The sequence below is a fragment of the Engystomops pustulosus genome, chromosome 7 (assembly GCF_040894005.1).
Source record: "Engystomops pustulosus chromosome 7, aEngPut4.maternal, whole genome shotgun sequence".
Lineage (NCBI taxonomy): Eukaryota > Metazoa > Chordata > Amphibia > Anura > Leptodactylidae > Engystomops > Engystomops pustulosus.
The window spans coordinates 145,930,824-145,954,464 of record NC_092417.1 but is presented as its reverse complement, the minus strand read 5'-3'; the positions used below and the strand labels follow the sequence as shown (position 1 = coordinate 145,954,464).

The following is a 23,641-nucleotide window of genomic DNA, read 5'->3' as shown; positions in this document are numbered from 1 at the left end:
TTCTGCAACCCCTAATACATACTGTAGCATTATAGTAAAAAATAGTACGTAAAATAAACAAGTTAACAAATGTGTGTATATGGGTTAACCCTATAAGGACACAGCCTCTTTAACCCTAGGGCAGCGATAGAAAACCTTTTAGACACCGAGTGCCCAAACTACAACCAAAACCCATGTATTTTTCGCAAAGTGCCAATGCGACAATTTAAGCAGCAACTTATTATTCTCTGCTCTTTCACAGGTTTAAATTGTATAGGCACCTGTGGACACTGATATAGTAGAAAGAAGGAGAAGACATTTGGATTATCACTGTAGCTTCCTTCTAAAGTCCTGTGCTGCCTGGGACTGCAAGACGCCTTGAGTCCTGTCTGGTGAACCCTGCCCTGGGGTGATGGCAAGGGTGCCCATATAGAGGGCTCTGAGTGCCACCTCTGGCACCCGTGCCATAGGTTCACCACCACTGCCCTAGGGGGTCTGATCGTTCCAACAGTTAACTGCATTACAGCTATGGTGGATTTACTGTTATTGTAACAGATCTACTTAAATAACAATGGCCGGAGTCTCACGCAGACTCCAGGTTGCAATAGTGGTGGTTCACCGCTTCCTATTCAGGAATAGGAATTGGACCACTTCCTATTCAGGCGCACACACAGTCGCGCGCATGGTGCGCCAAGCGCGGACCACGGTGCGGGGAAGCTAGTTCAGATATAAGATTAATAAAGTATTAAAACTCTTTAAAAACGTTTAAAAACATAACGAAGATAAGTGTCGGCACCAGCTCACCCTGAGCTGGTGCACGGCATGTGCTGCTTAGAAGCCCTATCCGAAGTGGTAGGTTTCCATTAAGTTTACAAACTAATTTTTTTACATTGCAGCCACGATGGAAAGGAAACATTTAGTGATAAGGGCAATGCTTTTTAATGATAGGTTTTTTTTTAAAATAGACTTTATCGAAGCCATCAACATTATAAAAGTCCAATTTGTACAAATTAGATCAACATGTGCCTTATATAGCCTTTTAGGCTTCCTATCTTACCATATATAGAAGATAATGGTCCATATGAACATTGACAAAATAACAAATTCAACTTGAAATGAACATGAAATATTTATTTGGGGTGGGTTCATGTTAATGGAAGGTTCTCTTTAAATGGTTAAGACGTGTGATCGGTGCCATCACGTGTGTTACTACTGGATGTTTTGCTGCAAAAAGCCAGCAGTCTTCATACTTTCTTAACAACCCCATGGCGCATTAAAAAGTTAAAAAACATAAGCTAAAAAATTAAAAAGGGCATCAGCATTAAAAAGGTTAAAGGGGTTGGTCCCAAATAAATGTTTGCTGATATTTCAGTGCATAGAATTCTGTTCCTGGTCATATGATGTCACACAGGTGCACGGCTCCATATTATCACAGAGTAATCGGAGCTGTGTGACATCACATGACCAGGGACTGCTTTATATCCACTGGAAATAAGCATAGAAGCTTTCTGTAGAAGGTCAGCAAGCAGAGATCTAGAAAACCGCAGGGAATTGATATAGAAAGTATATTGGAAAATTGTATAACTTTTCATTACACAAACAATAACTTTTATTTGCAGAAACGCAACATCCCTTTAAAATGATGGACATTTTGAGCAACTATAACTACAGGCAGTCCCCGGGTTACGTACAAGATAGGGTCTGTAGGTTTGTTCTAAAGTTGAATTTGTATGTAAGTCGGAACTGTATACTTTATCATTGTAGCCCCAGCCAAATTTTTTTTGGTCTCTGTGACAATTGGATTTTAAAAGTGTTGGATTGTCATTAGAACCAGGATTAACAATAAATCTTAATTACAGACACCTGTGATAACTGTTATAGCTGTTTATTGTAGCCCTAAAGTACAGTAAATTGCCAACATCCAGAGGTCCGTTTGTAACTAGGGGTCGTATATAAGTTCTTAAGTTGGGGACCGCCTGTACTTAAAGAGAACCCGTCATGCAAAATAACCTACCTAAACTAAATATATTTTCATAAACTGCCATTAGAGAGCATTGCCTCTATCCCTTCATTGTCCCTCTACATGCCTGTAAACCTAAGCAATGAGGTCCTAAAGCTGTATGCAAATGACCTGTGAAATGTCCAATGAAGCATTAGCATATTCAAGCTGTCCACTCTATTCATGAGTGGGAGGCACAGCCACACCCCCAGTGCTTGACTGACAGCCTGTATAATGGAGTGAGGTATAATGGTGTAATGTTTCCATGTGCTTCCTGGTGCTGGTGGCCACACCCCCTGCAGCCTGTGAGCTGCTCCAACAGGTAGTAGTGACAGGACTAGTGGCAGAGACCTGATGACAGGTGTCCTTTAAGTAATATGGCTGCATTGGCTTGTACTTTTCTTACCAAGTTGTGCAGTTGTTTTCACCATCTTCTGGAGGCATAGTCTGACCAACAGCATATTCTGTTCCATTGATTGAATAGCAAGGACATGATGCAACACAAGTCATTCTATCCTCATCAAAAAAGGGGGTTTCAGGTGGGCATGAAGGGTAGCATCCTGCAAACACATACGTTTTCAGTATATTTCATGTGATATGTCATTTCTTTTAATTGCTTATTGTTATTTTCATTCATACTGATCAGAGGCTTCTGATAAACACCTAATGTCCTAGGACCATCAGAGCACTGAGACCAAGATCAAAGTTACAGTAAGGATTGTTGATCCAACAAATGTGTAGAAGTAGTTTGAATTCTTTTTGTGGGTATTCCGGCATATATATATATATATATATATATATATATATATATATATTGTATGTGGTCATATTCAGGCAGTCACCAGGTTATGTGCAAGATAGGTTTTCTAGGTTTGTACTTAAGTTGAATTTGTATGTAAGTCGGAACTGCTATATTTTATAATTGCAATTCGAGAAAAAAAATGTTATCCCTGTGACAATTGGATTTTTTACATTTTGTGCTGTCATGGGAACAAGGATTATCAATAGAGCTTCATTACAGACGCCTTACAGATGATCATTGCAACCTGGGACTAGTAAAGTATCCAGAAGGTATCACCAGAGGTCATAGTGGGCAGAGGGGTCTGTCTGTAATTAAGGGTCGTCTGTAAAACAGTTGTCCTTAAGCAGGGGACCGCCTGTATATGACTTCTAAACTATGAAATGTTCTCATGCATGTTAAAGAGCTGGACATGGTTTATAACTATATCACTAAAGAGGGTGCTCAATATCAATAAATACTATATGCCTTAAATCCTAGAAAATATATCCAAAGATTATTCTTAAAACCAGAATTCATTGATCAATACTACTAAACATTTACCTTCCAGGCCTGGCAAGTTATGGTAGCAGGTTCCCTCTGGGTTTCTGCAGGTCTTCATACATTGAGCACCACAGGCTTTGTAATGCCACTCACACTGTCCTTGCCGGTTGTAATAATCACAGAATACAGCTGTCGTGGATAAGATTGTAAGAAGTGTATTAGAACGACATGACTTGAAGTGAATGATATTCGATAACTATTATTAGGGAAGGGATAATAGGCAAGTAATGCGAATGACTTAATGTTCTGCAAATATATACTCACGGCACATTGTAGGGGTTCTCCACCTTATACAGGTTCCAGCTTCACTACAAGCCTGGGCATAAGCAGCTACAGCTGTACAGAAGCACTCACAGTCTCCACCGGTATCACAGGCACAGGCATCTTTGACACAGGCATCGTAATATTTCAGTGGGTTTACCTACAAGAAGCAGAACATTTTATTCAAACTTACCACACAGTCCACGTTACTTTATAGTTTTACAAGGCATTTCTTTTAATATCTTAATGGCTGGCAAAGTGATAAGATAAAGATAAGATATATATGCCAAATAATATATCAAGTCATTCTACTTACGAGTGAGTGGCAGGCTGAAAATGTGTCACTAGTGATGATACTACATTGTTTCTGAGACCATGCCTTCCTGTAGGGATTTGATGCACAGGAGTCTCCCACATCCACGCTATCCAAGCAACTTGGTGACAGTTTCCAGCTGTTGCCGAATTCCATGACATCACTGACCACAGCCAGACTTCTGGTTGTATAGTCATTGACAAAATTTCCATCGTAATTACCACACAGACCACAAACTTTACCCTAAAAAGAAATATAACTGAATGTTAGCAACAAAATATCCCAGACTGTAGATGAAACTTGGAACCTTTAAACCCTTAGCTCCTGGCATATTTTCTGCCGGTAACAGGAGTCAATTGACTATTTCCTGCAGCAAATCTTCTACTGTAGATTCTAGGTGAGGATCGTTGTATTAAGTTGCAATTCTATACAGTTTCACTATGGTCAACAACACATCCCCTTTCCCAATACCAGAAGAAAATTTGTCAGCTGATAGGGGGCATATTTTCTCACGACAATGGTCAGGAATCACTGGTCAAAACATCAAAACCTTCATTGACTTGATCATTATCCAGTAATAGAACACCAGTAACCAGACGAAAAATCCAACAACCAATGATTTCATAAGACCCATTTAACTTACCTTGAAGCTTGACTCTAGCTTAATATATACACTGGTTCTCTTGTCCCAGACCAGGACCAGTCCATTGAGGGCCTCAATCACCATGTAGATACCCATCTGACGCACTTTGTATGGAATATATGTTCCTGAGTTTTGTTTGACAACCTCAAATTTATCTTCAGCAAGTATCAGTTCATAGTTCTGTATGAAGGGAATGAAATGTACAATTTAAAGCAAAAATCTTATTGTCTTAATAATGTAGCCATCACTGTTTTTGGAATAGTTTGAAATGTTTTAAAACTTACCCCAAGGAAAACTTTAACTGATTTAGAACAAGTGGTTCCTGTGGTGCCACAAGGGATATTTTCAGTTATAACACGGAAAGTTCCATTTTTGGAATCCCCGGTACAGTAATCCTAGGCAGAAAAGATTTTGGAAAAAACTATAGAGTGATTCAACATTTTAACTAACTTCTTTATATATATAAAGATGTGTTTCTTGACTGAACTATACTAGAACTTATACAATGAATGGGTAATGGAAAAAGGCCATGGTATGTCTTACATCCCTATTAGCAAAATAATTGGTTATGTTGAACATACATTTGTTGTACAATTCTGACAAAATACATTGCATGTGCCATATACTAAGGAAACTTCGTACACACAAAAACCAGGTACAAAAAAGAAACAAAACAACGTAGTACATACATAACAGTCTATCCCCCCATTCCGAGACCTCGCACCATACCAAACATAGTGAGCAAAAACTAAAAGAGTTAAACACAATTTACCTAAGGGCATTAAGTGAGGAGGACATAGCCAAGGCTGAATATATACGATCAGAGGGGAGTCGTACCACCCACACCAGACCTTTGCATATTTCTCAGGACAGTGTCTATAGAGAAAGACCACCATCTCATATGGAACAAAACAATTAACAAGGGACTTCCATTGGGAACACTTAGGAGGTCATTAGTGTATCCACATAAGTAAGTGGCCCTGCCTTCTGTGCCATAAGCAATGTTTCAAAAAGGAAAATCCTTGTGTGGTGTGGCCAAAGTTCCTCAATCACGCCAAATAGGCAAACTTCAGGTAAACAATCAACGGGAAACTCCAATATATTAGATAATGTTTAATCACCTCTTTTCCAGGTGTGGGCAAGCCCAATTCATGTGCCAAAAGGAGGCAGGCGTGAAGCTACATCTGTGACAACTAGGGGACAGAATACGGCCCATTTTATGAAGCTGTATTCTAGTTAGGTAGCACTGGTGGATTATGTATAGCTGGATAAGCTTGCTGTTAATAGAAGGTGATACAGAATGGTGCAACACAAGTAGCTCAGTAAAGTCCTCCTCGCTTAAGGCCGTGATCAGCCACTCCACCAACGTTCTCCCCTCACTGGAGTTTGTTTTAGCTTGGACATGAATAAATGATGGAGATCAAACCCCCGGTACCCTGAGAGTGGACATTGCCTGTCAGGGGACAGGAGAAGAAAATGGGGGCAGAGGTGGCAGGGAAGTGGGTATAAAATGCGTGCCTCAATTTAAAGTAATGGTTCAAACAGTGCGTGTAAAGTTGGTGCTTAGAGGACAATTGTTCAAAGAAAACAAAATGTTGGTCCTGGGTGACATCCTGAATTGAGTGAATCCTATGAGATTTGGTTATGTTGAAATTCAATAGTGCAATCTTGGCCCAACATGTAGAACTGGGGGTGAGTCAGAAATTGGGAAGGCAATATAAAATGACCAGCATTGGCTTTAATACATGGCTGGTGTGGCTAGTTTTAAAGCAAAAGTTTGCTTAATAGGTTGTCTGGTTGTCTGTATTAGGTGTGCATGTACTACTTACCTGAGCCAGAGTGTACTGACAGTCTCCATTAAAGATGTATGATTTACTGTCAAAGGTAAGGTAGTGACCATCTCCATATACAGCGCAGGTGCCCATACATTCCTCATTCGTGCAGTCCCAGTTTCTGTTTTTGCATGTGCTGATGGCAAAAAAGATCCAAAGTTTAGAAGAGTCTGCGATGCAAGTGGAGCAAGTAATTCCCAACTACGCTACGTGTGATGGTTGAGGTTCACTCACCAAGTGTTACATAGGACCTTGATTGTTTCTCCTGGCTTGTAGGGATTATTATTGTGTATACATGGACACTGACTCTCTTGTACACAACCACCTTTTCCATCAGCTATCAGTCCATTTGGGCACACGCAGCCAGACACACACTGTGCACTGTACTGTAATTTAGAAACCAAAAGCAATTACACAGGGTCATGGAATCCAAAAATAAGTCTCTGGTTATGGATGTTTTGGTAGAGGTCTGATGTCCTGCACACCTTTCCAGTTAAGTAGGCACTTTAAAGGGTTATTTTCATTTCAGCAAACTAATGTTGTTGCTCGTATAATGAAAAGTTTTCCAATATACTTTTGAAATCAATTCTTTACTGTTTTCTAAATCTCAGGTGCGCTAAGAGTAATCAGAGCAATGTGATATAGCGAGCCATGCACCAGTGTGACCATTTCTGTCCACTGGCAATAAACACAGAAGCTTTCTATAGAAGGACAGCAAGCAGAGATCTAGAAAACCACAAGGAATTGATACAGAAAGTGTATTGGGTAACTTTTCATTATACAAACAATGAAATTTATTTGCTGAAATGGGAATACCCCTTTAACATTAATTTCTTCATAACTAATGGCAATACTATGTTTTTACATATTAAAACTGGAATAAACTTCATGTTGAATGGCACCATGTTTTTATTAAAATGATCCAGGAGGACGGGATTGCCTGACACAGACCATCGATACAAGGATTTGAATTAGCTATTAAAAGTTAAATACAGGTGGTCCCCTACTTAAGAACACCCGACTTACAGAAAACCCCTAGTTACAAACTGACCTCTGAATGTTGGTAATCCACTCTACTTTAGCCTTAGGCTACAATAATCAGGAGTTATATTTGTCTGCAATTAAGCTTTATTGTTAATTCTGGTTCTTATGACAACCCAACATTTTTAAAATCCAATTGTTACAAAGACCAAAAAAAATTCTGGCTGGGGTTTACATCTATAAACTATACAGTTTTGACTTACATACAAATACAACTACGGAACCTACCTTGTGTGTAACCCTGTACTGCCTGTACAAATATCCTTGAAAGACTTTCCAAAATCATGCAGGGGTTATCTTATTCTCAAATCATCATATCAAAATGTTTAAGCCTACTTACGCAGTTCATGTCAAGGGTTTGGCAACTCTTCTGACATTCAGATCCCTTTGTGCCTGCAGTTTTGTTAGTACAGTCAAAGTATACCATGGGGGCTGCACAGGCTATAGGATGGAGACATTGAATAAAGTAGAATCAGTAATGGTATATCAGAACATGATTTCCCAGATAAACCTCCATAAAGAAAATCATTAAAATATCCCAAATATTGCTCACTTGTGTAAGATGGCAAAAATATGACCAATTTCTGGACTAGAATTATTAGGGGGGATTTATCTTTCTTTTTCTTAGTACGAAAAAGCTTTTGAGAAGTTGTGAATTTGCACATTTTTATGCAACTTTTGATTATTTGCACCACAACTCGTGGTGCACACCTTTTGAATGGATTTAGTGGGATAGATTTATTATACATGTCTGAGCAGGATTTTTCTAGTTACCCATGGAAACCAATCAGAGCTCAGCTTTCATTTTCCCACTGCTGTTTATAAATTTAAAGCTGTGATCTGATTGGCTTCCATAGGCAACTAGAACAGTTCTGATAAATCTTCCCCATAGACTAAGTGACAGTCAGAGACAGTGCTGCAAGGCTGTAGTTCTACCCACTCAGCCCCTGTGCTGGCCGTAACAGACTATCTCTCCATTGATAATAAATCTTGCATAGTATAAGAAAGTAACGGCGCAGCGGCGCGTCATACTATGCGCCTGCCGTCGGGGGGAGAACAATGGCGGCGCCCAGCACGATCTTACAGAAGAAAGAAGACGGGCGCGGAAGCCAGAAGACGAGCCGCGCTGACATCGGAGGAGCAGCGCTGCACATCGGAGTTTATAAGTTTTTTTTTTTTTTTTTTACTGCTGGGCTGGCTGTATACTACTGGGGGCAGGCTGAGGTGGCTGTATACTACTGAGGGCAGGCTGTATACTACTGGGGGAAGGCTGGGGTGGCTCTATACTACTGGGGGCAGGCTGTATACTACTGGATGTAGGCTGGGGTGGCTGTATACTACTGGGGGCAGGCTGTATACTACTGGGGGCAGGCTGGGGTGGCTGTATACTACTGGGGGCAGGCTTGGGTGGCTGTATACTTCTGGAGGCAGGCTGGAGGTAGGTAAACCTGTACAAATTTGGTATCCTCGTGATCGTACCGAACCAAAGAATAAAATAGACATGTGATTTGGGGCGCTCAGTGAAAGCTGTAAAATCCAAGCCCACAAGAAAACGGAGCAAATGCGTTTTTTTTTATCATTTTCACTGCATTCTGAATTTTTTTCCTGCTTCCCAGTACACGGCATGGAATAATAAATACCATCACTATGAAGTGCAATTTGTTACGCCGAAAACAAGCCATCACACAGCTCTTTACATGGAGAAATAAAAAAGTTACAAATTTTTGAAGGTGGTGAGTGAAAAATTAAAACGCAAAAACGAAAAAGGGCCACGTGCCTAAGGGGTTAAGACACTTTTCATGTGGAAATTATGACAGAATTTAGTTGTAAATGTATTGATAAATCTGTTCCAATATGTAATAGGATTGTGTAAATATAAGCCAGTTAGTTATGGAATTCACATGTACAATTTTTTTGTTAAAAAATCATTTATGAAAACAAGTAAAACAAAAATTCCAAGATAAAATACAAATTTGAATAAAATAAAGGAGAGATACAAAAAATGGAAAAGGCATAAAAATAATTTTAGTGCACAAGAATGAAAAAAATACGACCTATTATTTGTACCGCCATGTGTGCATAGTAGCTGAATATAACAAAAGACTATACCAGTGATGGCGAACCTTTTAGAGGCCGAGTGCCCAAACTACAACAAAGACCCGCTTATTTATCGCAGAGTGCCAACACAGAAATTTAATTTGTGATTTATATCTCTACTCTTTTACAGTTTTCATTGATACCAGCCCCTGAGGACACCAATAAAGCAGAAAATAGTCCCAGGTAGAACTGTCACTTTAAAATAGCTCTGTACACAGCAAGTCCTGGGCTGTCTGGGACTGCAGGAAGATACCTGGAGTCATCTCTGGTGATGGCCCGTGTGCCCAGAGAAAGGGCTCTGAGTGCCACTTCTGGCACCAGTGCCATAGGTGAGCCTTCACTGGACTATACAATAGTGGTTAAAGAAAATGAACCATCAAAATATATCATGATAAACCAAGGCACTTATAGATTCAAGCACCGCGACTGTGGTAATCTTCTTTGTTATCCATAGCCATCAATTTCTACAATTATGCTAATGATTACATCCGACAGAGGGAGGAGGTATCCTGGGGGAGCAGTGAGGGAGGATGATAGAGTGTAACAGCCTGTGAAGCTGCAACCCAGGATGGCTCTGGTAACACCCACAGGAGCCCTACAGGCTCATTAGCATAATTGTAATAGATGATTTTAGAAGGAGGAGGCCATGGATAACACATATAAGAATATTACCACAGTCCCAGTGCCTGGATCTATGAGTAATGTATTTTATTTCCTTTTGTCTCTGATTTAATGAGAACGTAGTCTGTAGATTTCTTACCAGTCTGTGGTGTTTTCTGTCCAATACAGTCTAGTCTTCCATTTGAGCATGTGCTAGTAAATAAGCATAGACGTATTGCATTAGTAAAATTTAATTACAAAGTACATTAGAAAAATCTCCAAATAGAGCAAGCAGTGAGATTTCATCTTAGAAAACTGCTCTTTACTTACCACATAGCTCCATTGTCATGGACCACTTCGCCTGGTGGCACAGCCGAGCCTTTGTAATAACAGGGACAAGCCGACTGGAGCACACATCGACCACTGTCATCCAGGTAAGTTCCATTCTGACAAACACAGCCATCAACCGGGACAAAGGAGATGTCACAGGTAATGTCGTGCTCGCTGAGGGAGCGGCAGGTGGGTTGGCATGCACCGACAAAGTAGCTGTAGGACAAGGTCTTGGGACATGTAGTTGTGTAAAGTTCTATGGGTTAAAAATAAAAACAATTTTATATTCATAAAGATATTGTAACAATTGATATAGTAGATCTATAAAGAGTAATAAAACATTTTTTTTTAAAAGAAACTTACGGCAGACGTTTTTTCTCCATCCTTTCAGGTAAACTCCATCCTTAGCACATGCATGCACATAGGAGGACAGGGCGGCGCACATGCACTCCTCACTCTTGGCGCAGTTGCAGGAGTCAAACATACAGTTCTGTAGGAGCAGAGACATTATTATCATTATTAAAATGTTGTGCTGTGAAAATAATCAGAAAACCACCTCCATAAGCAAATAGATCCCAATAAACAAGATCTAGTGGAATATTGTCTCAGTAAAATTAAGAGACCCAAAATGTCCTTGTGGTGGGACCTCTGATGATCAACATTGACTTATGAAGAACTTTTATTCACTGTCCCTCAGCATAGTCACTAAGGTATAAGGGGTGTAAATAGGCGAGGTTGGGCCCCATAGCAGATTTCTGAATGGGGCCCCCCATCCCCTTAGAAAATATACATATTTGTATACTCACACATATCTCCTCCGTCTGCCAGTATATGTCAATGTGTACCCTTAGCGTATATATGTGAGGAGCTTTCCCAATGTATACACTGAGCGTACACTAAAAAAAGCCTAATATGTATATAGTGGTGCACATCCTCCATTGTTTAGTGTGTCAGGTCTAATGCCGGGGTCCCCTGACACTGTGGGCCCCACAGCAGCTGCTATGGCTGCTGCCACTCTGGTTACACCCCTGATATTTAGAGTGTTCATATAATACAGTAAATAGACATGTTAGTCCTTCAGAAATGCTGTGTGTTCATTCTTCATTCGGGCAGACATATACATTTAAAAATTGTGCTAAATATTCCCTTTCATTTACTAAAACTCAAATAGCTTACCGACTGGTAGGTGTCTGGGTTTACAGTGGAATGGCAAGCTGCAAAAGGTCCATTGGCATCACTTAGCATTGAGCACCAGTGTGTAGCGTAGTTTTCTGAAAGTAGCAAATATTGATGTTAACAGAGATCTAGAGCAGTAACCAGCATCATACAAAACCAATAAGTGATCATACTGATGGCTAAAACATATCACCTCTAAAATATACAGGCATAATGTTATAGAGCAGAATAAGCTGAGTGGATCTCTACTCTATGGGAAGAAACTCAATGTAAGTTATGATTTTATAAATGAAATCCATTGGCTTCCTATGGTTAGGTAGGTGGATGGATCTTCTTAATAGGTAGGTGGATCTGCTAAATAAAAAGAAGCCTTGAGTGAGTATGCACAAAAAATAAAACTGGTACTCAATGATCAGGACCTCCCATTGGACTCCTAAACCTAGAGTTAGCAGGGATGTAAATGAATGCTATATGTAAATATTTTCCTACGAGCTGCGTGTGTATTGAGCTGCAGTACATTGCCTTGGCCACTACACAGTAGACAGCGCTGTCTAATTCAGGCTCAGTCCACTGTATATTCCTAATGGCAGACAAAGCTATGAAAGCTGAGTGTCACCCCTCGTTATTTATATTATTCATCACTCATTCTAAGGACAGGTCATCAGTATAATTCTTAGTAACCCTTTTAAGGAATCGCTTTTACGGATCCGGTTGCTTGCATGTCTGCCTGGTTGTAGTGAGCGTGACCTACCATTTTCAATACTGAGGGAACATGGATTTTCAAAGCTTGAGATAACGTCAGGACAGCTGGCTTGAGTCTTCCAAGTGTTGGCAAAGGATGAGCCAGTCCCTTCAATGACTCCACTCAGAACTTGGAAATCATCGGCTTGAACGCTGTTGTAGTTGCCACAGAGACCTGGCATTATTAAAAAATGGTTAATTTAGTTAATTGATAAGCAACACATTATAGGAAAATTACAGAATGTTGCTAGTAAAAATGGTTGTAATTAAGTTTTCATTTAACCAAAACATCTAAAGCAAGAAGAATCTTTTCCATCCCCATTTATTAGTCGTATTTATAGTTATTTGGTGACATCTAGTGTCATTCCAAGTACAATGCAGCTAAAAAAGAGTTATCTTTAGGTAAATCTCTCCTGTAAGAGTGCACCTATAGTAGCATACACATTCAATACAGTCATGTATGTATATACATTTGATTATTTTTTGGCTGTCGCCCTCTTATAGGTCTTTGGCTAGAAGTATATAATTTTAAATGCCTAGCTCAGCTATATATGAGAATTTATATAGGAATCACTGTGTAGATGGGAAGAAATAGGAGTCAAAGGGGTCAACAGCCTTAGGACCCAGACGAGCACACGGCTGGGTGCAGAAGGAAGGAGAGTGAGCGCTGCTTATGACCTCCCCTCTCTATAGAAAACTGAGTGTTCACCGACTGGATCACTGTTCGGTGCCACACAGTCTTTGAACATTGATAACTAGATACTTGATATCATGCCCTTTTCTATTTAGAGGTGTCCTAGAAAGTCTGACGCAGAGACCATCCCTCTTAGTAAGATCACATTGTTACTTTATTTATATATTTCTAATAATAACCGGATTGTCACGATGCATGTCATGTCATCTGGAGAATGGATAGATCTGATGTAGTCTTCTGGTTCCTTAGCCTAACCATTAAACCTCCTATAGCTACTCACTTGTAGTGTTTTTAGCGCCACTTTTTTGAGTAACTTACCGCACACTTGGCTTTTGTAGGATGGGCTGAGAGTGATGTACAGCTGCATTGTTGGTGTAAGCTGGATCTGAAGTTGAATTCCAATCTTAGTTTGCACAATGATGTAAAATGATGATGGTTTGAAAATGGTGACACTGGCTGCAGGAAAGAACACATAGGGGGTCATTTATCTTATTATTTTGCCTGTTTTTCTCCATCTGCTTCTTTGGTAATTTATCAATCTCACTTTTCCCTTGTGTTAAATGGGGGATTTTTTTCAGATCTCTTTTTGAGACATTTGTTACAAATGTTGTAAAAATGTGGCACAAATGTCGCAAGTCATTTCTTTCAATGTTATAAGTTTTCCTTAAGTATGGTTTTGTTTGGAGTTTTTTGCGCCAAAATAATTACGCAAATATTAGACAATTTGTAAAGATAAATGGCATTTGCGACATTTAGCATATCTGGAATAGAAGATAAATGTGTCTTATTGACGAAAAACAAATGTCCGGCGGACATTGTCCTCAAAAAAGAGCAAAAATTGCAATGTGCCAAAAAATGTCTCAAAAAAGAAAGAAAAAACAGGAAGGAAAATAATGATAAATGAACCCCATGGTTTAACATTAACTAGAAGCATCGGCACTAGCTGGAACATAAAGGATCCCGTGTGTCATTTTCTTCCTTCTTAAATTTAAAAATTGTATTTTAAAAAGATGTGTAAATGTGAGTATAACTACGTGGTCAGCAGGTTGGATTTGCATCCATTGGAATGGATAGATAAAAGGGGAAAATAGAATTAATGGGGCAAAAATTGCATATGGAAAATGTACCCAACTAGACAATTTGGAATTATATTTCCTGAAAACTTCTAGAAAATGGACACATGGATTGTACTGAGGATTGAGCCAGCGAATAGCTGAGCAGCACTTCCAGTGGATTGTGAGCAACTGTTAATTAGGAAATGCGATTGGAATGAAGTATGAGGGAGGTAAATATGTTCTTTCTATTGTTTCTTATTAGTTGGTTAAGAGAATATGTAACATACCTGAAGAGATGGGTAACTGAGTGAATATCGAATTTACATAAACACTGCCACATGGTTTGATGTAAATGAACTGTGATCCAGATAAAATGCAAGATAAAAAAAAAAATTAAAAAAAGAAATTAATTTATGGTCCTGTTAACAGTGACTATAATGACTGTATCAGCTTTGGTAACTTACATCTTTTCCATCATTAAGACTGAGGGTGACACTCTTCATGCAGGTCTCAGTGTTGGTCAGGCCGCATGTACGAATTTCTCCCAGGACACTGAATGTGTTTGTGCTACATGTCTGAAACAAGTTCATTGATAAATGATGAATACATGTTGTTTTAAATCTTATACTACGTATACGGTAGTAAGTAAGCTCCATACTGTAAAATGTACTTTATATGAGGATCACAACATTTCTGAATACTGAGAGTTAAGAACATATTCTACGGCACAGTACAAGACAATGGGGCTCAAGTGGCCATTTCTGGTGCGCGCCATTGAAATTGCAGCTTGCTCGTCTTTTCAAACTTATTGTGCATCTCCAGCACTAGACATTGAGCTATGCACAACATCTATATTCATGTATACTGTACTGACCTCAGTTATAAGTATTAAAAAGCTTTTCTTTGGTTGTAACCTACCTTAGCAACGACATATGAGCAGTCACCATGAAATTTGTAGCGTGTGCTATCAAAAGATGTGATATGAGATCCTCCTTCAATGGAGCAAGATCCAGGGCAGTTGTTTTCTACACACTTCCATTTTCCTTCATTACATGTACTAAAAATGTGATGAAAGGTCTATGTGAGTTTACAAAAAGTTCCAATGCTTTCCTTTTTGGGACCACTGTAGATATAAGTAAACTCTACAAAAACCCCAAATGTGAAAATGCGAACATATGACCAATTTTATGAGATCAAATTGACAAAGAGCATTTACCAGGATTGGCATTTCACTGAATACCCAGTGCCTGATGCATAGACTTGTCCATTGAAAGTACAGGAACACTGCTGCTTGGGAATACATCCAGAGTTGCCGATGTCATCAAAGACAGTTCCTGAGAAAAAGAAATTAAAAGAACATGATATATATAAATTCTATAGGGGGAATAGTCTCCAAGTTATAATATTCACCTCTAACCCTGATATTTACCATATTTTTCGGAGTATAAGGCGCACCATCAATAAATGCCTGCTAAAACGTCTAGCTTCATGTATAAGGCGCACCTGATTATAAGGATGAATGACCAGCAGGTGGCAGACCTGTGCACAGCTCAAGGCAGCTGTTGTCTGTAAGTACGGTTCATATATAAGGCGCACTGGACTATAAGGCGCACCTTTGTTTTCTGAGAAAATCAAAGGATTTTTTGTGCGCCTTATAGTCCAAAAAATACGGTACATAAATGTTTGTCAGCATACACATTCATGTATGTAAGAGCCCTTCCAGGACCTTTAAAGGTACTCCAAAGGTCCTTGAACTGAAAAAATTGGAGTACATAACCAAAATACATACAGTGGCCTACTGTTATTGAAGTATGCATAAAACATTTACTAAAAGGTAAAGGTTTTGAGATATACCTGCAGGGCAAAAGCATCCATCAATACAGTGGTTGTCACAGACTGATGAGCGGTCAGGGTTGGAACAAGTGTTGGGGCAGGGGCTTCCACATTCCTTGTATTCAAGATTGTAGTTACACTGAAGAGCTGCAATTGAAATGGGAACATTGTTTAAGTCAATGATGGCTCATGGTACTGACTGGTTACTATTTACTAGATGATATAACAAATCCTTTGGCTACACAAACGAAGGCATAAGGATGGATGTTAATTATAATCTCCTGTTATCTGCAATATTGATAGATAATGGCGGGTGAACTCACGGCACAGCTTGGCAGTTCTCCAATTCTGGGGTTGTCCTCCAGCGTGGGCGCACTGCCGGGAATATTCAGTGAAGGTGTTACAGAGGCAAAAGCCAGTAGCATTTTGTGCACAGCGACACAGATCCTGCACACAAGCATCGATGTATAGCGTAGGGTCCACCAGGCGGTTGCAGGATGAAAACGCAGCATTGGTCAAGATCACTTCACAAAGTCTCCTCTGCAAATGAAGTCGAAAATAACAAACCAAAGTTGTTAGTACAGTGGATAAACTCAATATGCATGGGCAATAGATAGATAGATAGATAGATGCAACATGAATTGGAGTAATAGATAGATATTTAGTTATGAGATTGACAAATCGGTAAAATAAGATAGAAAGAAGCAGGGACAATTATTGGATTAGATAGATAGATGATGGATATATAGATAGATAGATACAACGCTATGAGCTAGATTTCAAGCTATATTGACAGAATATCATGGCTAACCCATTGGTGTTCAGTATTGACCTTTGAACTTACAGAATCTGTGCAGTTGTTTTGGGGCTGGATTGTTACATCTTGACACAGTTCTGTTGGCCCATTTAACTTCTGCATGTTTCCATACTGAATAGGTGTCAGTTTAGCATCTATGTAAAAAAAGAGACAATTTTCATCTCTCTCATTGGCAAGCAGATGTCTGAGCTACAGAATATTGAATAGAAAGTCTCTTACTGTTGGAAATAAACTCGTTGTAAATGGGAATGCCATTGAAGTCTCCGCATAGACCACAGGTCTGATTGCTAAATTTGTTGTCAAGCTCCAGCTGAGAAAAGAAACATAATGGTAAGTAAGTGAAACCTAAAGCAGTCTACGGTGTGGCACCGTACCGCTCCATACATGACATGTCCTATCTTTCGACGGAGTATGGTGCCGTGCGACATATATTCCTATGGAGAGGGGCGGGGGTGAGCGGTGCTCACCTCCTCCTCCTCTTCCCACTCTGCCATGTGCCTCCCGTGTAACCTAAAATTGAGCGGATTGATTTTCTCTATATACATAAGGAATAGTAAAACCTTGCTAGGAGCTGAAACATAGCACTCTGGGAATAAAATAACCTGTTTTTTCCCTATTTGTACTATTATTATATATTATTAAGGACTTAGAAACTCTGCTTTTTACAAACTGGTGCAGCTGAATATTTTTATATTGGAATATTTACATCAGCTGGGGGCCCATCAGCCAGATTAAAGGAACTCTCGAGTCACAGCTGAAGGGAGGAGCAGGACTCAATTTCATTGTATTCCTAGAACCTTGTTATAACTTAGAGTCCTGCTCCACCTTTTGACCTGAGTGTTACTTTAATGTTAAATTATTATGGTGTGGCATTTTTATCATATTTTAATATTAGATCAAAAGATATTCAGCACTAAAAGCACTGGTGCCTAATGGCCACGTCTCAAGCCATGGTTTACTTTCTGCTCCACAAGGAGTTTGACTAGAGTCCATGTACAGATCTTTTCATAGAATTTTTTTTAAATGAATTTGTAGGTGGCAATAGTTTTACTATCATATGGTATGTTGTTATATATTGTTATTATATACTGTTATGTGTTTGGATCCCCACATGATATTGAGAAAACGCTTTTTCTAAATAAAGCTAAATAAGCTAGTGCATACTGCAAACTTTGTCCTGCATCAGAAAATCTCATAGGAATTTACCAAAATTGCATCATCTTCATTCCACATGAATTCCAGACCAAGCTTGGCAGTGACTTTGATGTAGATACCATTTCTATCAATCTGGATTCCTGAGAAACTGTAAGGAAGATCCACCCTGGTAATTAAAAACACAAAAACATAATTAAAACATAAAACCATCACATGGTGCAAATTGTTTGATATAAACCCCATCCTTCCCACCACAACTGATATTTCTAAGGGCTCCCACATCCGCATACAAGTCTTTGGCATAGAATTGTGCAATAACTTATATTTTCTGGTGCAGCCTATAGGTAGTGCGTAGGCGTGGATCAGAAACGGCAGGAGGATGGCCCCCTTCACACCCCTCCAAACCGACTTGGTGTGGAGGTGTCGTAAGTGTGAAATAGTCACAACTCCTTGTTGTGCACCAGGAATTGCAATAAGTTCATGTCTTGTATACCCGAAAACTGGTGTACAAGCACTGATAGATCCCCCAGAGAGATAGAAAGAAAATAATCTACTTACTTGTCACCATTAAATGCTATTTTTCCACTAGACAACTCAATAGAGACCCCATCAATCTTCATAGTGATGTGGCTTATTGTGGGTAGACTCCTCACAACTGAGCGTCTGATCTGGATATTAAATTCCTCAAAATTGCTCTTGCAGTTTGAAGCCAGGACATAGTTACAAGTGCCAGGATAGTAGAAGATGTCCCCATCAAAGCTCTTGAAGTAATAGTTACCCCAGGTGCTACAGACTTGACCATTGTGAGCAGAAACAACACCTGTGAACCGAAGCTATATCATTAGAGTATGTTCTTTGTGATCCCCTATATACAGCTACTCAATATAGATGTATTTATATACTTACTTCTTAGAACTGGAGCAGCTGTTGGAGCAATGAAGGTGAGCTTTGATTTTTTCTCAGCACCTAGATGAGATAAGAAAAATATTCTAAGTATTTATATCAACGTTAATTTTGTTCAAAAAAATTACAGGAGAATAAAGAACCATAGTTCTCGGACACTAGAGTAATGATTGATAATATACCAATACTGAATATCTTTCTGCACTTTTGCAGATTATATATTTGTTTTCTAGTTTTGTGTTACAGACTTACAGACTCTGTGGGGGAGATTTATCATCAAGTTTCAAGAGGTAAAACTGTTCTAGGTGGACATGGAAACCAATTAGAGCTCAGCTTTAATTTTAGAAGCGGATGTGCGAAAATGAAAGCTGAGTTCTCATTGGTTGCCAAAGGCAACTAGAACAGTTCCACTCTAAGAGACTTATGATAAATTCCCCCATGTATCTGATGATTCCAGGAGAATAGAGGGACCCAGTTCTCATGAATTGATGACATAAGTATTCAGACCCCATGGATAAGACACTTATTACATGCATATAACAGATATGCATGTGTATAGTTATCGATAGTTATATATTTTTGGGATGCTTTCATTTCAGGGCTCTATATCTCACGCCATTTATGAGTTTTATTGTGTTTAATTTGGGTGGATAAGTCTCAGCACCATGTTATATTGTGAAGCAATATTTACACTTCCATGCGTTTACATTTTCGTGATTTACAGTGGGAACAATGACATAGGAACATGATTTAAGACAGCATTAAAGAGCTGGTAACTTACTGTTGTCATAGGTATTCCTCTGATTGTAGTACCATGAGTTGTCTGCCTTGCTGGAATCGTCCTCCTTGGAATTTACATGTTTCTGCTGTTGGAAGTTAGCGGGCTTGGATTCTGAGCTGTGTCCCTCATCTGTAGGAAGAACATCTGATCAGGGCACTTGGCTTAGATAACACAAAATTAGGTAAAACTTGTTTACGTCAATCAAATAAGGTACCATTCATATGAAATGGAAGGTATAGAAAAGGAAGGATGCAAGTTTAAACCCAGAACCCAGCAGGACATGGGACATAACAGGAAGTCCCAAGCCCTACTTCCAGTGTGTCATATGATACACTACCTAGAAATTTTACTAGGGTAGGTTAAATATGGTTGACCCTACGAGGGTCTTATACTTCCCTTGAAAAAGGTTCTATAACTCCATTTTATGATATGATAACTGATCAAACAAATGAACTAACCAGATAAAGCTTCATCCAGGTCAGAGCTTTGATAAGTGCGGTCATATTGATTGAAGTGTTCAGCTGTAAGAATCAAATAACTTATGAAGGTGTCCCAGACATAAATATGGTAGTTGTATCCATAGTATTAATATTACAGTATTCCATATTATCAGCTGACAGACTCTTGAGTTCTAGGTTAGTATCTATATCAATGCCGCTAGTATGATGGTAACCTTCATGCTTCACATTAGTGAGAATGGGTGCTCCAGCAATGAGAATATTACTGATCATCTTGTTATCCCATATCCTGTGGATAGTTGATAATTTCCTTTAATATTATTGACTCACCCGATTTGTCTCTTGCTTGACCACTTGATTGTCCATAGGAATCTTCACCTATATAATTATACACCATATTTTTGTGATTTTTATTAAATTCACATCAATACATCATACACATCTCTGATTCTGTAATACAGTCTTTGTTATACTATACTTAAAGTGCTGACACTGAATATAAATTTTTGTCTTAATACTTTTGTTTTAAGACATCACTTTGATAAAGGGATTAGTCAGGAAGTTCCAATCATTGGTCTATTCCTCTAGAATTTGTATTTGATCACTGGAGGATAACCCCTAGTGGGGGTCCCCCATAGCAGTCAACTGTTCAGTAGTAGTTGGCTCTACAGTATGTCCCTGTACCTGCCAGAAATTGTAATATATTCCCGGACAATCTCTGTGAGTCAGGGGCTATGCACACTGATTTTTTTCCCCTTTTTCCCTTGCATTATGTCCCATGGGACTAGCACTGTACATCTTTATGGCCTTCCTTCGACAGTTTCCATTTAGCAGTTGACATGTGTTGATGTAACTGGACTGGGGGGCATCAATCAAGGCAGTAGGGTACATCCTAGCATGATTGTTCTCCTTGAGGTGGTTTGGGAGTTGGTAGGCTCCCTTCATTAATCTTTAATTAATACATGCTAATCTTATTTCTTCTGTCCCCTTTTGAGAATTCCACATGTCAGGGATTATAATCTCACCTGATGCATTTTGCTTGACAGCAGCTTTTTCTTTTTGTTCTTTGGAGTCCTGGTCAGCAAAAGCTTTTGACATGGAAGACATTTGCTTCAATGCTGTTTAAAATAAATAACAGTAGAATATGTAAAAAATTATTTTATAAATACAGTAATAAAAAGTAGTGCAGTAAGAACTGTAGGAAAAAAAAATACAGTAATGATCTGAAATTACATTAGGGCTGAGCTAATCGAACTAATGGTAGTTGTAAATTGCTGAGTACAGTGATTGGGATTGAGATTGAAAGTTTATGGGATTACCAGAGATAGCCAAGCACTGTATTTGGTAATCTCCGACTAGTTTTGCTTATTGTGTCATTCCACCCATTGGTGAGCAACCTACTGGGGCCCCGTTATCATGAGGGTTCCACAAGTAAGACCCCCACTAATCAGCTTACAACTGTTGGTACAACACATTTAATATTAGTAACCCACCTGATTTGTCTTGTGCTTGACCACTTGACTGCCCAGAGGAATCTTCCCCTATAATTTTATGATACATATTGTTATTTTTATTTCATTTCAGTGCAATACATCATACACATCTATGATACTGTTATACAGTGCTTGCTATCTTTTTATATTGCTGACACTGAAGATTGTCATTAAAGTGTTATTTTTGTTAAAATACTTTCTTTTTCACTTAAATAAAGGAGTTGGTGGGGGAAATTTCCAATCTTTGGTCTATTTCTCTGATCTATATCAGTGTATCACTAATCAGTATCTAACCCAAGTATTACAGAACCAGTAGTATCTGGCTCCATGTCCCTGCAGCTCATATTCACTTTCAGCTATGGATGCTTTGATGGCCAAAATATTTTATCAATATAAATTCTTGGACAACCTCTGTAAATCTGGTGCTATAAACTAAGGGATAGTCATCTCACCTGATGCATGTTGATTAACAGCAACTTTTTGCTTTTGGTCTTTGGAGTCCTGGCCAGCAGAAGCTTTTGACATGGAAGACATTTGCTTCGATGCTGTTAAGAAAAAATGAAAATTTACTTTGTAACAATTACGACAAGAAATTACACTTTCTCCCCCCCAATTATAAACTTTTGTAAAGTCAGATTACATAATCCTAAATGACATTAGTACTGAAGAAATCCTAGCAGCCAATGTTACTGGAAATCCATTGCAGGTGTCCAATTTTTTTCTTTTATTTGAGGTTCCTTTGCCATAAACCCACACTGTTGATTTGTACAGTACTGAGTAATCTTTGGTTGTTGTCTTTACATGGTCTGTGGTATGTTTCCAAGTATAGCCAGACCATGTTGTGTGTACATCATGTTGAACTGTGTACCTTATAATAACATGCTGAGCGATGTGGTCAATTTCTTTCCTGTTAATACAGGTGGATAATGTGTAATCTCTTAAAGTATTGTCTGATGCGTGTATTTCAGAAAAGCATCTAAACTGTGCTCTGCAAATATTACCTAGAACCATAAAGCTGTTGACAGCTAAATTGTATTGAGCAAAGAGGCAAATAGAAGGGAACAACTGATGGCTTTGCAAAAATGACAATGGGTTTAGATGGTTAATGTATGATTTCTATATTTACATGATGATATATAGTTAGTTAAAGGGGTTTTCTCATCAAGCAAGTAAGGCAATGTCCACAGGATAAGACCTAACTTGCTACTCCGTGTCAAGACCCCCACAGATCACAAGAACAGGGGGTCCCAGGTACCTCAGTTGGACCCTTCGTCACTCCCCAGGATGGATGGAGCAGGCGGCCATGCATGACCGTTCTGCTCCAATCGTCTCTATGGAGCTGACAGAGATTGCGGAGCGCGGCACTCGGTGATCTCGGTCAGCTCCATAGATCAGTCAGCTCCATATCCTGTGAATAGGGCCTAAATTGTTTAGTGGAAAATCCCCTTTAAAGAAATGTCCCAAGTAGCACAGCATAGCAAAGTCACATGAGTCTGGGTAACGGGACCTTCAAAGTATTTCAAGAAAATGCAGCACACCAAAGAATTCAAATGCAAAATTGGTGGTTTAATCACCTTATGGATTAAACCACCAATGATGCATTAGAATTTTTTGGTGTTATGTCTTTACCTGAAATAAATTGATAGATAGATAGATAGATAGACTTACCTAATTTTCTTTCTGCTTGCCCACTTGATTGATCCAAAGAATCTGATCCTATAGAATTATAACATATATCAATATATATTATATCAATATATAAGTATTGATTTGATAACATAGCAGTATTGGGTTGTTATTAGAGATGAGCGAGTATACTCGTCCGAGCTTGATGCTCGTTCGAGTATTAAGGTACTCGAAACGGCTCGTTGCTCGGACGAGTATTTCCCCTGCTCGAGATCGAGCATTTAATTAAACAAACACAGTGAAGAACAATGAAGAATAGAATAAAAACAGTGAACACAGGATCATTTAAGTGAAGAACACAGTGAAGAATAGATTACAGATGTTCGGCACATCTGCTTACTTGTCGGAAGATACACGCGGAACGGCAGCAGGGAGACATCGCACAGCAGGGAGACATCTGGCGCAGCAGAGA

General features: G+C 39.1%; 1 protein-coding gene across 1 annotated transcript in view; it reads right to left on the bottom strand.

Annotated features, from left to right (window-relative positions):
* Positions 1-23,641, bottom strand: part of LOC140070233 (uncharacterized) — a 46,274-nt gene that overhangs the window by 19,139 nt on the left and 3,494 nt on the right. The window contains exons 4-36 of the mRNA XM_072116588.1: positions 23,212-23,259; positions 21,996-22,088; positions 21,544-21,591; positions 21,076-21,168; positions 20,381-20,428; positions 20,051-20,113; positions 19,593-19,721; positions 18,815-18,874; positions 18,467-18,728; positions 17,960-18,074; positions 16,973-17,063; positions 16,781-16,887; positions 16,260-16,476; positions 15,958-16,083; positions 15,320-15,437; positions 15,022-15,160; positions 14,568-14,678; positions 14,391-14,460; positions 13,367-13,504; positions 12,365-12,529; positions 11,614-11,708; positions 10,801-10,927; positions 10,438-10,693; positions 10,268-10,320; positions 7,751-7,851; positions 6,604-6,755; positions 6,367-6,505; positions 4,822-4,932; positions 4,538-4,717; positions 3,898-4,137; positions 3,585-3,741; positions 3,321-3,449; positions 2,385-2,538 (exon numbers count right to left, since the gene is read on the bottom strand). Coding sequence (XP_071972689.1) covers positions 2,385-2,538; positions 3,321-3,449; positions 3,585-3,741; positions 3,898-4,137; positions 4,538-4,717; positions 4,822-4,932; positions 6,367-6,505; positions 6,604-6,755; positions 7,751-7,851; positions 10,268-10,320; positions 10,438-10,693; positions 10,801-10,927; positions 11,614-11,708; positions 12,365-12,529; positions 13,367-13,504; positions 14,391-14,460; positions 14,568-14,678; positions 15,022-15,160; positions 15,320-15,437; positions 15,958-16,083; positions 16,260-16,476; positions 16,781-16,887; positions 16,973-17,063; positions 17,960-18,074; positions 18,467-18,728; positions 18,815-18,874; positions 19,593-19,721; positions 20,051-20,113; positions 20,381-20,428; positions 21,076-21,168; positions 21,544-21,591; positions 21,996-22,088; positions 23,212-23,259 — 4,135 coding nt within the window. The remainder of the gene's footprint in view (positions 1-2,384; positions 2,539-3,320; positions 3,450-3,584; positions 3,742-3,897; positions 4,138-4,537; positions 4,718-4,821; positions 4,933-6,366; positions 6,506-6,603; positions 6,756-7,750; positions 7,852-10,267; positions 10,321-10,437; positions 10,694-10,800; positions 10,928-11,613; positions 11,709-12,364; positions 12,530-13,366; positions 13,505-14,390; positions 14,461-14,567; positions 14,679-15,021; positions 15,161-15,319; positions 15,438-15,957; positions 16,084-16,259; positions 16,477-16,780; positions 16,888-16,972; positions 17,064-17,959; positions 18,075-18,466; positions 18,729-18,814; positions 18,875-19,592; positions 19,722-20,050; positions 20,114-20,380; positions 20,429-21,075; positions 21,169-21,543; positions 21,592-21,995; positions 22,089-23,211; positions 23,260-23,641) is intronic.